Here is a 14,296-nt window from a genome sequence, read left to right as displayed (position 1 = left end):
CTCAATAACTACTGTTGTATACAGACCGACATATTAGACAGAAATTCTCTCATAAAGTTGGACTATATGTAACTCTCAGATGATTTGTTCTTTTAAATTTGTTGGGGCCAGAGGGATTTGTCATCTTCTGTTCAATAATGACACAAGTTATCACCTTAGTGGTTTCTGCTATAAGGAATCTGTTGTACCTGAACATGGACAGATCTATGAACATTCATCAATGTGCTTCATTTGTTGTGAGGAATTTGAGCAGAGTGCAAAGCTATGAAGCAGGTTCCATGACAAAACCTTCTCCGCAAACTCATACTCTGCAATCTCATACTCCACAATCTCATACTCCGCAATCTCATACGCTGCAATCTCATACTCTGCAATCTCATACTCTGCAATCTCATACTCCACAATCTAATACTCTGCAATCTCATACTCTGCAATCTCATACTCTGCAATCTCATACTCTGCAATCTCATACTCCACAATCTCATACTCTGCAATCTAATACTCTGCAATCTCATACTCCACAATCTCATACTCTGCAATCTCATACTCCACAATCTCATACTCCACAATCTCATACTCTGCAATCTCATACTCTGCAATCTCATACTCCTCAATCTCATACTCTGCAATCTCATACTCCACAATCTCATACTCTGCAATCTAATACTCTGCAATCTCATACTCCACAATCTCATACTCTGCAATCTCATACTCCACAATCTCATACTCCACAATCTCATACTCTGCAATCTAATACTCTGCAATCTCATACTCCGCAATCTCATACTCTGCAATCTCATACTCCACAATCTCATACTCTGCAATCTAATACTCTGCAATCTCATACTCCACAATCTCATACTCTGCAATCTCATACTCCACAATCTCATACTCCACAATCTCATACTCTGCAATCTAATACTCTGCAATCTCATACTCCACAATCTCATACTGCACAACTCTGCATCTCTCATACTCTGCAATCTCATACTCTGCAATCTCATACTCCACAATCTCATACTCTGCAATCTCATACTCCACAATCTCATACTCCACAATCTCATACTCTGCAATCTCATACTCTGCAATCTCATACTCCACAATCTAATACTCTGCAATCTCATACTCCACAATCTCATACTCTGCAATCTAATACTCTGCAATCTCATACTCCACAATCTCATACTCTGCAATCTCATACTCCACAATCATACTCAATCTCATACTCTGCAATCTCATACTCTGCAATCTCATACTCCATACAATCTCATACTCTGCAATCTCATACTCTGCAATCTCATCATACTCTACTACTCCATAATCTAATACTCTGCAATCTCATACTCCACAATCTCATACTCCTGCAATCTCATACTCTGCATATACTCTGCAATCTCATACTCCACAATCTCATACTCTGCAATCTCATACTCTGCAATCTCATACTCATACTCTGCAATCTCATACTCCACAATCTCATACTCTACAATCTCATACTCTGCAATCTCATACTCTGCAATCTCATACTCCACAATCTCATACTCTGCAATCTCATACTCCACAATCTCATACTCCTTCATACTCTGCAATCTCATACCTCTGCAATCTCATACTCTGCAATCTCATACTAATCCTCATACTCTGCAATCTCATACTCCACAATCTCATACTCCACAATCTAATACTCTGCAATCTCATACTCCACAATCATACTCTGCACTCTGCAATCTCATACTCTGCAATCTCATACTCTGCAATCTTCATATCAATCTCATACTCCACAATCTCATACTCTGCAATCTCATACTCCACAATCTCATACTCTGCAATCTAATACTCTGCAATCTCATACTCCTGCAACTTCATACTCACAATCTCATACTCTGCAATCTCATACTCTGCAATCTCATACTCTGCAATCTAATACTCTGCAATCTCATACTCCAATCTCATACTCTGCAATCTCATACTCTGCAATCTCATACTACTGCAATCTCATACTCTGCAATCTCATACTCTGCAATCTCATACTCCACAATCTCATACTCTGCAATCTCATACTCTGCAATCTCATACTCTGCAATCTCATACTCTGCAATCTCATACTCTGCAATCTCATACTCTGCAATCTCATACTCTGCAATCTCATACTCCACAATCTATACTCTGCAATACTCATACTCTAAATCTCTGCAATCTCCATACTCTGCAATCCTCATACTCTGCAATCTCATACTCTGCAATCTCATACTCCACAACTTCATACTCTGCAATCTCATACTTGCAATCTCTCATATCTTAATCTCATACTCTGCAATCTCTTCATACTCCATGAATCTCATACTGTGCAATCTCATACTCTCTTAATCTCATACTCTGTAATCAATACTAATACTCTGCAATCTAATACTCTGCAATCTCATACTCTGCAATCTCATACTCTGCAATCTCATACTCCACAATCTCATACTCCACAATCTCATACTCTGCAATCTCATACTCCACAATCTCATACTCCGCAATCTCATACTCTGCAATCTCATACTCTGCAATCTCATACTCCACAATCTCATACTCTGCAATCTCATACTCTGCAATCTCATACTCCACAATCTATACTCTGCAATCTCATACTCTGCAATCTCATACTCTGCAATCTCTAATACTCCACAATCTCATACTCTACAATCTAATACTCTGCAATCTCATACTCTGCAATCTCATACTCTGCAATCTCATACTCCACAATCTCATACTCTGCAATCTCATACTCTGCAATCTCATACTCCACAATCTAATACTCCACAATCTAATACTCCACAATCTCATACTCTGCAATCTCATACTCCACAATCTCATACTCCACAATCTCATACTCTGCAATCTAATACTCTGCAATCTCCATACATTCCACAATCTAATACTCCAAATCTCATACTCTGCAATCTCATACTCTCATATCTCTCATACTCTGCAATCTCATACTCCATAATCTCATACTCTGCAATCTCATACTCCATACTCCACAATCTCATACTCATCATTCAATCAATCATACTCTGCAATCTCATACTCTGCAATCTCATACTCCACAATCTCATACTTGCAATCTCATACTCTGCAATCTCATACTCTCTGCAATCATCTCAATCTCTACTTTCTCTCATACTCTGCAATCTCATACTCTGCAATCATACTCATAATCTCATACTCTGCAATCTCATACTCTGCAATCTCATACTCCAAATCAATCTCATACTCTGCAATCTCATACTCTGCAATCTCATACTCTACAATTCATACTTCTGCAATCTCATACTCTGCAATCTCATACTCTGCAATCTCATACTCCAATCTCAATCTAATACTCTGCAATCTCATACTCCACAATCTCATACTCCACAATCTAATACTCTGCAATCTCATACTCCACAATCTAATACTCTGCAATCTCATACTCTGCAATCTCATACTCTGCAATCATACTCTGCAATCTCATACTCTGCAATCTCATACTCTGCAATCTCATACTCTGCAATCTCATACTCTGCAATCTCATACTCTGCAATCTCATACTCCACAATCTCATACTCTGCAATCTCATACTCTGCAATCTCATACTCCGCAATCATAATCTGCAATCTCATACTCTGCAATCTCATACTCTGCAATCATACTCCGCAATCTCATACTCTGCAATCTCATACTCTGCAATCTCATACTCTGCAATCTCATACTCTGCAATCTCATACTCTGCAATCTCATACTCCACAATCTCATACTCTGCAAACTCATACTCTGCAATCTCATACTCCACAATCTAATACTCTGCAATCTCATACTCCACAATCTCATACTCCACAATCTAATACTCTGCAATCTCATACTCCGCAATCATACTCCCCAATCTCATACTCTGCAATCTCATACTCTGCAATCATACTCCATGATAACTCATACTCTGCAATCTCATACTCTGCAATCATACTCTGCAATCTCATACTCTGCAATCTCATACTCTGCAATCTAATACTCTGCAATCTCATCTCATACTCTGCAATCTCATACTCCACAATCTAATACTCTGCAATCTCCTACTCTGCAATCTCATACTCCACAATCTAATACTCTGCAATCTCATACTCCACAATCTCATACTCCACAATCTAATACTCTGCAATCTCATACTCCGCAATCATACTCCCCAATCTCATACTCTGCAATCTCATACTCTGCAATCATACTCTGCAACTTCATACTCTGCAATCTGCATCTCATACTCTCACAATCTCATACTCTGCAATCTCATATCTCCTGCAATCTCATACTCTGCAATCTCATACTCCACAATCTCATACTCTGCAAACTCATACTCTGCAATCATACTCCGCAATCATACTCTGCAATCTCATACTCCACAATCTAATACTCTGCAATCTCATACTCTGCAATCTCATATACTCTGCTCATACTCTCATACTCTGCAATCTCATACTCCGCAATCTCATACTCCACAATCTCATACTCTGCAATCTCATACTCTGCAATCATACTCCACAATCTAATACTCTGCAATCTCATACTCCGCAATCATACTCCCCAATCTCATACTCTGCAATCTCATACTCTGCAATCATACTCCGCAATCTCATACTCTGCAATCTCATACTCTGCAATCTCATACTCTGCAATCTCATACTCTGCAATCTCATACTCCGCAATCTAATACTCTGCAATCTCATACTCTGCAATCTCATACTCCACAATCTAATACTCTGCAATCTCATACTCCACAATCTCATACTCCACAATCTAATACTCTGCAATCTCATACTCCACAATCTCATACTCCCAATCTCATACTCTGCAATCTCATACTCTGCAATCTCATACTCTGCAATCTCATACTCTGCAATCTCATACTCCACAATCTCATACTCTGCAAACTCATACTCCGCAATCATACTCCCCATTCTCATACTCTGCAATCTCATACTCTGCAATCATACTCCGCAATCTCATACTCTGCAATCTCATACTCTGCAATCTCATACTCTGCAATCTCATACTCTGCAATCTCATACTCTGCAATCTCATACTCTGCAATCTCATACTCTGCAATCTCATACTCTGCAATCTCATACTCTGCAATCTCATATCCTGCAATCTCATATTCTGCACAGTGAAGGAAGAGATGAAAGCAGCTCTTGTTGTTTAGGTATCCAAGGTGATGCAGATAGAATCTGAAAGCAGCTCTTGTTGTTCAGGTATCCAAGGTGATGCAGATAGAATCTGAAAGCAGCTCTTGTTGTTCAGGTATCCAAGGTGATGCAGATAGAATCTGAAAGCAGCTCTTGTTGTTCAGGTATCCAAGGTGATGCAGATGCTGGTGCGATGGTACAAGGAGGGTCCCAACTGTGAGGCCTTCATCCAGCATCAACAGAGGGTCAAGGACTATCTGTGGTAGGCACTTTCTGTATCAAGCAAACATTGGACAGGTCAAGGACTGTCTGTGGTTGGCACCTTGCGTATCCAGTAAATATAGGACAGGTCAAGGACTATCTGTAGTTGGCACCTTCTGTATCCAGTAAATATGGGACAGGTCAAGGATTGTCTGTGGAAGGCACCTTCTGTATACAGTAAATACGGGACAGGTCAGGGACTATCTGTGATTGGCACCTTGCGTATCCAGTAAATATGGGACAGGTCAAGGACTATCTGTGGAAGGCACCTTCTGTATCCAGTAAATATGGGACAGGTCAAGGACTATCTGTAGTTGGCACCTTCTGTATCCAGTAAATATGGGACAGGTCAAGGATTGTCTGTGGAAGGCACCTTCTGTATACAGTAAATACGGGACAGGTCAGGGACTATCTGTGATTGGCACCTTGCGTATCCAGTAAATATGGGACGGGTCAAGGACTCTCTGTGGTTGGCACCTTGCGTATCCAGTAAATATGGGACAGGTCAAGGACTATCTGTGGTTGGCACCTTGCGTATCCAGTAAATATGGGACAGGTCAAGGACTGTCTGTGGTTGGCACCTTGCGTATCCAGTAAATATGGGACAGGTCAAGGACTATCTGTGGAAGGCCCCTTGCATATCCAGTAAAAATAGGACAGGGCAAGGACTATCTGTGGTTGGCACCGTGCGTATCCAGTAAATATGGGACAGGTCAAGGACTGTCTGTGGAAGGCACCTTGCGTATCCAGTAAATATGGGACAGGTCAAGGACTGTCTGTGGAAGGCACCTTCTGTATCCAGTAAATATGGGACAGGTCAAGGACTATCTGTGGTGGGCACCTTGCGTATCCAGTAAATATGGGACAGGTCAAGGACTGTCTGTGGTTGGCACCTTGCGTATCCAGTAAATATGGGACAGGTCAAGGACTGTCTGTGGTTGGCACCTTGCGTATCCAGTAAATATGGGACAGGTCAAGGACTGTCTGTGGTTGGCACCTTGCGTATCCAGTAAATATGGGACAGGTCAAGGACTATCTGTGGTTGGCACCTTGCGTATCCAGTAAATATGGGACAGGTCAAGGACTGTCTGTGGTTGGCACCTTGCGTATCCAGTAAATATGGGACAGGTCAAGGACTATCTGTGGAAGGCCCCTTGCATATCCAGTAAAAATAGGACAGGGCAAGGACTATCTGTGGTTGGCACCGTGCGTATCCAGTAAATATGGGACAGGTCAAGGACTATCTGTGGAAGGCCCCTTGCGTATCCAGTAAATATGGGACAGGTCAAGGACTGTCTGTGGAAGGCCCCTTGCATATCCAGTAAAAATAGGACAGGGCAAGGACTATCTGTGGTTGGCACCGTGCGTATCCAGTAAATATGGGACAGGTCAAGGACTATCTGTGGAAGGCCCCTTGCATATCCAGTAAAAATAGGACAGGGCAAGGACTATCTGTGGTTGGCACCGTGCGTATCCAGTAAATATGGGACAGGTCAAGGACTGTCTGTGGTTGGCACCTTGCATAACCAGTAAATATGGGACAGGTCAAGGACTGTCTGTGGTTGGCACCTTGCGTATCCAGTAAATATGGGACAGGTCAAGGACTGTCTGTGGAAGGCACCTTCTGTATCCAGTAAATATGGGACAGGTCAAGGACTGTCTGTGGTTGGCACCTTTATATCATGCATCCAGTAAATATGGGACAGGTCAAGGACTGTCTGTGGAAGGCACCTTGCGTATCCAGTAAATATGGGACAGGTCAAGGACTGTCTGTGGAAGGCACCTTGTGTATCCAGTAAATATGGGACAGGTCAAGGACTATCTGTGGAAGGCCCCTTGCATATCCAGTAAAAATAGGACAGGGCAAGGACTATCTGTGGTTGGCACCGTGCGTATCCAGTAAATATGGGACAGGTCAGGGACTATCTGTGGTAGGCACCTTCTGTACCCAGTAAATATGGGACAGGTCAAGGACTTTCTGTGGTTGGCACCTTCTGTATCCAGTGACACTCACAGAAGCAAGATAGTGTCATCCCTCCATTGGAAGTCCACTTAATTTGCTTCTTAGAATAATTCCTTTCCACTTTCCTGTTTTAAGTGTTGGCAGGGCTTGAAAAATTCTGTACTCGCCCTGGGCGAGTAATATGAACTTTCCACTCGTCCTTCTAAAACTGTACTTGCCCTATAGATCATGCAACACAATGAATGTAAATCAAAATTATTTTATTTCAAAATGTTTGGTTGGAATAAAACTACCATAAACATAATTTACATTGTCTTCTGTGCAAAATCTTTCCTTAATCTAATTGTCAGTTTAGTGTGTGTGGTAAAATATATCAAGTATTTTATCTAACCTGGAAATTACCTATGTATAATAATAAGAACAAATCATCACCCAAAAGTTGACTACGATAAATGATCAGTAGTAACAAGCAGGGAATTCCCTATTATGAAGCTTATTATGTTGTGATGATTTTTCTCATTGGTCAGTTTATTAATAGCAGCCAATCACGAAATTTGCAGCATTTAGGTTACAAAACCAGGCTGCATGATATCTGTCTAAAATGGATACCAAACGCACATCAAGACTTAAACTTTGCGGTTAGTTTTCGGGGAATTTGATAATACTGCTAATCGGGAATGACAATGTTAAAACTTAAACTTCTGGTTTTGAAAAATAGTTCGGTCAGAAAACGTACTCGTCCTCTAGGACGAGCAAATTATGTTTTTCACTTGCCCGAAACAAATTTTACTCATCAATACGAGCGGACGAGTGGAATTTCGAGCCCTGAATCCAGAAACTAAGTTTGTTTAAATGATTGCCTTACGGTGCATCTCCCTGCTCTTATAACATCTCATAAAAATGTGTTGACAAATACAGGGCGTGAAAACAAGAGAGAATTAAATAATGGTACAAAATAGTGAATTGTATAAGAAATTATTTGGAAAGGAACTGTTGAAAGGGCAAACTGTGTATTTTCTGAAGAATATTTTGACATTTCTGAAGTATAAGTGCAAGATCCATCGCACATGGTTGCTAAATGTGATCTGCAGGAATATGTGTCTCGCATTGTTCTGCCTACACACAGGTTGATAAATGTGATCAGCAGGAATATGTGTCTCCCATTGTTCTGCCTACACACAGGATGATAAATGTGATCAGCAGGAATATGTGTTTCTCATTGTTCTGCCTACACACAGGATGATAAATGTGATCAGCAGGAATATGTGTTTCTCATTGTTCTGCCTACACACAGGATGATAAATGTGATCAGCAGGAATATGTGTCTCTCATTGTTCTGCCTACACACAGTTGATAAATGTGATCTGCTGGTTTTTGCACACTGTACAGTTCTGTCTCAATTTGTTTTTCTTGTAGATGTTAGGTCCAGTAGTTATTGCTGTCCTCGTTGTCATCCACCTTGCTGTTGTCGTCATTGTTGTTGTTGTTAATACTCACAATATTCTGTTTGGTTTTTGTGTTCAGGTTGGGTCTGGACGGGATGAAGATGAATGTAAGTTTCATATTTCCTCATATTTAGAACCTGACCTCGTATTTAGAATTACACCTGTCCAGAGTGAGTCAGTTCATCAGTTCTGAATTCCAGGTTGCATGTCTTACAGGTGTAACTCGAGCTGAAGGATCCACATCAAAATGTCACTAAAGGCAATAAGTCAGAAGTTCATGGCAGAACCGAGTGCAACTGAAACATTGTCATCCTGGCTCTGGTGCTCGTAAAGCATTTCAGCAGTGGCAATGGGATCATCCTGGCTCCGGTGCTTGTAAAGCATTTCAGCAGTGGCAATAGGATCATCCTGGATCTGGTGCTCGTAAAGCACTTCAGCAGTGGCTATAGGATCATCCTGGCTCCGGTGCTCGTAAAGCATTTCAGCAGTGGCTATAGGATCATCCTGGCTCCGGTGCTCGTAAAGCACTTCAGCAGTGGCAATAGGATCATCCTGGCTCTGGTGCTCGTAAAGCATTTCAGCAGTGGCTATAGGATCATCCTGGCTCTGGTGCTCGTAAAGCACTTCAGCAGTGGCAATAGGATCATCCTGGCTCTGGTGCTCGTAAAGCACTTCAGCAGTGGCTATAGGATCATCCTGGCTCATCGTAAAAGCACTTCAGCAGTGGCTATAGGATCATCCTGGCTCCGGTGCTCGTAAAGCACTTCAGCAGTGGCTATAGGATCATCCTGGCTCCGGTGCTCGTAAAGCACTTCAGCAGTGGCTATAGGATCATCCTGGCTCCGGTGCTCGTAAAGCACTTCAGCAGTGGCTATAGGATCATCCTGGCTCCGGTGCTCGTAAAGCACTTCAGCAGTGGCTATAGGATCATCCTGGCTCCGGTGCTCGTAAAGCACTTCAGCAGTGGCAATAGGATCATCCTGGCTCCGGTGCTCGTAAAGCACTTCAGCAGTGGCAATAGGATCATCCTGGCTCTGGTGCTCGTAAAGCACTTCAGCAGTGGCAATAGGATCATCCTGGCTCTGGTGCTCGTAAAGCACTTCAGCAGTGGCAATAGGATCATCCTGTTAAGGGGAAAAATGTCTCAACTCTGGCATACCACAAGCATCCATACTGGACCAGTCCTCGATTGCCTATATTCTAAGCCCATTGGTGAAATATGTCGCCGTTATGATCTACCATACCTTGTCTATGCAGATGACAAACAGATTTACAAAGTTATACCACCTTGCAATAACTGGGAGAGTGCCATCGCAGATTGGAGGCATTTCTAACTGATATCAACTATTGGACAAGTGCCAACATGCTGAAATTAAGTTAGGATTAAATAGAACTCATAATCTCTAGACCCAAGACTAGTAACACCCAAGACTAGTAACACCCAAGACTAGTAACACCCAAGAGCTTGAGGTACAGTTTGGCAGAATGATGATACTTTTGAATGGATATACAACTTCTTTACTCTGTGAAAGGCGATGTTTCAACATAGATTGTAATGTCGCTGTCAAGCAAGTGATGACATGGCAGAAACACCATCCATGCTGTTGACTCAGGAGAATCTTGATGTGTATTTTGACAGTTGTCTGAAAATGGAGAACCAGGTCAATGCTGTTTCTAAATCCTGCTTCTACCTGATCAAGAATCTTGGCACCATCAGACAATATCTTACAGAGGACACCTGCAGAACGTTAACCTTGGTCCATTCACTTATCACGTCAAGACTGGACTATGGTAATGCTCGATTGTGTGGACTACCAGAGTCTCTCACAGACTGCCTACAGAGAGTACAGAACAGTGAAGAGCAACTCATTGGACTATGGTAACGCTCTACTGTGTGGACTACCAGAGTCTCTCACAGACTGCCTACAGAGAGTACAGAACAGTGCAGCGCAACTCATTGGACTATGGTAACGCTCTACTGTGTGGACTACCAGAGTCTCTCACAGACTGCCTACAGAGAGTACAGAACAGTGCAGCGCAACTCATTGGACTATGGTAACGCTCTACTGTGTGGACTACCAGAGTCTCTCACAGACTGCCTACAGAGAGTACAGAACAGTGCAGAAGCGCCAACTCATTGGACTATGGTAGCAGCTCTACTGTGTGGACTACCAGAGTCTCTCACAGACTGCCTACAGAGAGTACAGAACAGTGCAGCGCAACTCATTTGGACTATGGTAGCGCTCTACTGTGTGGACTACCAGAGTCTCTCACAGACTGCCTACAGAGAGTACAGAACAGTGAAGAGCAACTCATTGGACTATGGTAGCGCTCTACTGTGGACTACCAGAGTCTCTCACAGACTGCCTACAGAGAGTACAGAACAGTGCAGCTCATTGGACTATGGTAACGCTCTACTGTGTGGACTACCAGAGTCTCTCACAGACTGCCTACAGAGAGTACAGAACAGTGCAAGCGCAACTCATTGGACTATGGTAACGCTCTACTGTGTGGACTACCAGAGTCTCTCACAGACTGCCTACAGAGAGTACAGAACAGTGCAGCTCATTGGACTATGGTAACGCTCTACTGTGTGGACTACCAGAGTCTCTCAGAGACTGCCTACAGAGAGTACAGAACAGTGCAGCGCAACTCATTGGACTATGGTAACGCTCTACTGTGTGGACTACCAGAGTCTCTCACAGACTGCCTACATAGAGTACAGAACAGTGCAGCGCAACTCACAACTTGCACGTAAATGTGACAATATCACACCGACCCTGAAGAACATTGGCTGCTAGTTCACCTCCAGTGTCAGTACCAGATCTTGATGTACCTGTACAAGGCCTTGCATAACACTGCTCCAACATATCTCAAGGAGCTCGTCATTGCTTTTGAGCCATCGCAATCTCATTGATCACAATCTTCATCTCTAATCACTGTGCCCAAAACATGAACTGTAATGTAAGGTGACAGATGCTTCAACAAGATTGCAGCAACAGTGTAAAATGATCTACCATCTACCCTCAGAACCTCAACATCTTGTTACATTTTTAATAAGGTCGTAAAAACCCGTCTCTTTAAATCACCCTACACTCGGTTGCATTTGTGACTCTTTATGTAAAGACCCTGAGAGTGTTTTAGTTCAAATTTTATGTGTTATTATTGTTATTAAATCCACATTGTTTCTAACGACTCAGTGACACCTTCACATCAGGTGTTTCATGTGTCCAGCTTAATATGTGTAAAGAGGTGAAAATTGTATATCATATCAATATCACTCACTCACTCACTCCACAACTTGACAGGGAACCAATGGCTCACAGCTCTGGGATGCTAGTTTTGCTGTTCAAGCCATCCTGGAGGTAAGACTTATCGTTGCAACATTATCTCCATGTCAATTATGACATGACACGCAAGTAACTTCAGCTTAAGTGCAGTAAAATGATATTCACACAAGCCACCCTGGTCATACAAGTGACAATCTTTACAAACCACAGATGTACTCACCAATCTTTACAAACCACAGATGTACTGACCGATCTGTACAAACCGCAGATGTACTGACCGATCTTTACAAACCACAGATGCACTGGCCAAGCTTTACAAACCACAGATGTACTGACCAATCTTTACAAACCACAGATGTACTGCCCAATCTTTACAAACCACAGATGTACTGACCGATCTTTACAAACCACAGATGTACTGACCGGTCTTTACAAACCACAGATGTACTGACCAATCTTTACAAACCACAGATGTACTGACCAATCTTTACAAACCACAGATGTACTGGACAATGTTTACAAACCACAGATGTACTGACCGATCTTTACAAACCACAGATGTACTGACCACAGATGTACTGATCTTTACAAACCACAGATGTACTGACCGATCTTTACAAACCACAGATGTACTGACCAATCTTTACAAACCACAGATGTACTGACCGATCTTTACAAACCACAGATGTACTGACCAATCTTTACTAACCACTGATATACTGAGCAATCTTTACAAACCAATCCACAGATGTACTGACCGAAACCACAGATGTACTGACCCGATCTTTACAAACCACAGATGTACTGACTGATCTTTACTAACTGCTGATATACTGACCAATCTTTACAAACCACAGATGTACTGACCGATCTTTACAAACCACAGATGTACTGACCAATCTTTACAAACCACAGATGTACTGACCGATCTTTACTAACTGCTGATATACTGACCAATCTTTACAAACCACAGATGTACTGACCGATCTTTACAAACCACAGATGTACTGACCGATCTTTACAAACCACAGATGTACTGACCGATCTTTACTAACCACTGATATACTGACCAATCTTTACAAACCACAGATGTACTGACCAATCTTTACAAACCACAGATATACTGACCAATCTTTACAAACCACAGATATACTGGCCAATCTTTTCAAACCACAAATGTACTGGCCAATCTTTACAAACCACAGATGTACTGACCAATCTTTACAAACCACAGATGTACTGACCGATCTTTACAAACCACAGATGTACTGACCGATCTTTACAAACCACAGATGTACTGACCAATCTTTACAAACCACAGATCTCTTACAAACCACAGATGTACTGACCCGATCTTTACTAACTGCTGATATACTGACCAATCTTTACAAACCACAGATGTACTGACCGATCTTTACAAACCACAGATGTACTGACCGATCTTTACAAACCACAGATGTACTGACCGATCTTTACTAACTGCTGATATACTGACCAATCTTTACAAACCACAGATGTACTGACCGATCTTTACAAACCACAGATGTACTGACCGATCTTTACAAACCACAGATGTACTGACCGATCTTTACTAACCACTGATATACTGACCAATCTTTACAAACCACAGATGTACTGACCAATCTTTACAAACCACAGATGTACTGACCAATCTTTACAAACCACAGATATACTGGCCATTCTTTACAAACCACAGATGTACTGACCAAGCTCTACAAACCACAGATGTACTGACAGGTCTTTACAAACCACAGATGTACTGACCAATCTTTACAAACCACAGATGTACTGACCGATCTTTACAAACCACAGATGTACTGCCCAATCTTTACTAACTGCTGATATACTGAGCAATCTTTACAAACCACAGATGTACTGACCAATCTTTACAAACCACAGATGTACTGACCGATCTTTACTAACTGCTGATATACTGACCAATCTTTACAAACCACAGATGTACTGACCGATCTTTACAAACCACAGATGTACTGACCGATCTTTACAAACCACAGATGTACTGACCGATCTTTACTAACTGCTGATATACTGACCAATCTTTACAAACCACAGATGTACTGACCGATCTTTACAAACCACAGATGTACTGACCAA

General features: G+C 41.9%; 1 protein-coding gene across 1 annotated transcript in view; it reads left to right on the top strand.

Annotated features, from left to right (window-relative positions):
• The window catches only part of LOC124263131 (lanosterol synthase-like), a 105,043-nt gene that overhangs the window by 45,772 nt on the left and 44,975 nt on the right, over positions 1-14,296 (top strand). Inside the window, 3 exon segments of the mRNA XM_046697692.1 lie at positions 5,366-5,463; positions 8,950-8,977; positions 12,179-12,235. Coding sequence (XP_046553648.1) covers positions 5,366-5,463; positions 8,950-8,977; positions 12,179-12,235 — 183 coding nt within the window.

The sequence above is a fragment of the Haliotis rubra genome, unplaced genomic scaffold, assembly GCF_003918875.1.
Source record: "Haliotis rubra isolate DU_JTF1 unplaced genomic scaffold, ASM391887v1 Scf869, whole genome shotgun sequence".
Classification (NCBI taxonomy): domain Eukaryota; kingdom Metazoa; phylum Mollusca; class Gastropoda; order Lepetellida; family Haliotidae; genus Haliotis; species Haliotis rubra.
The sequence above is the reverse complement of the archived record's forward strand: the minus strand, read 5'-3'. Positions and strand labels throughout refer to the sequence as shown.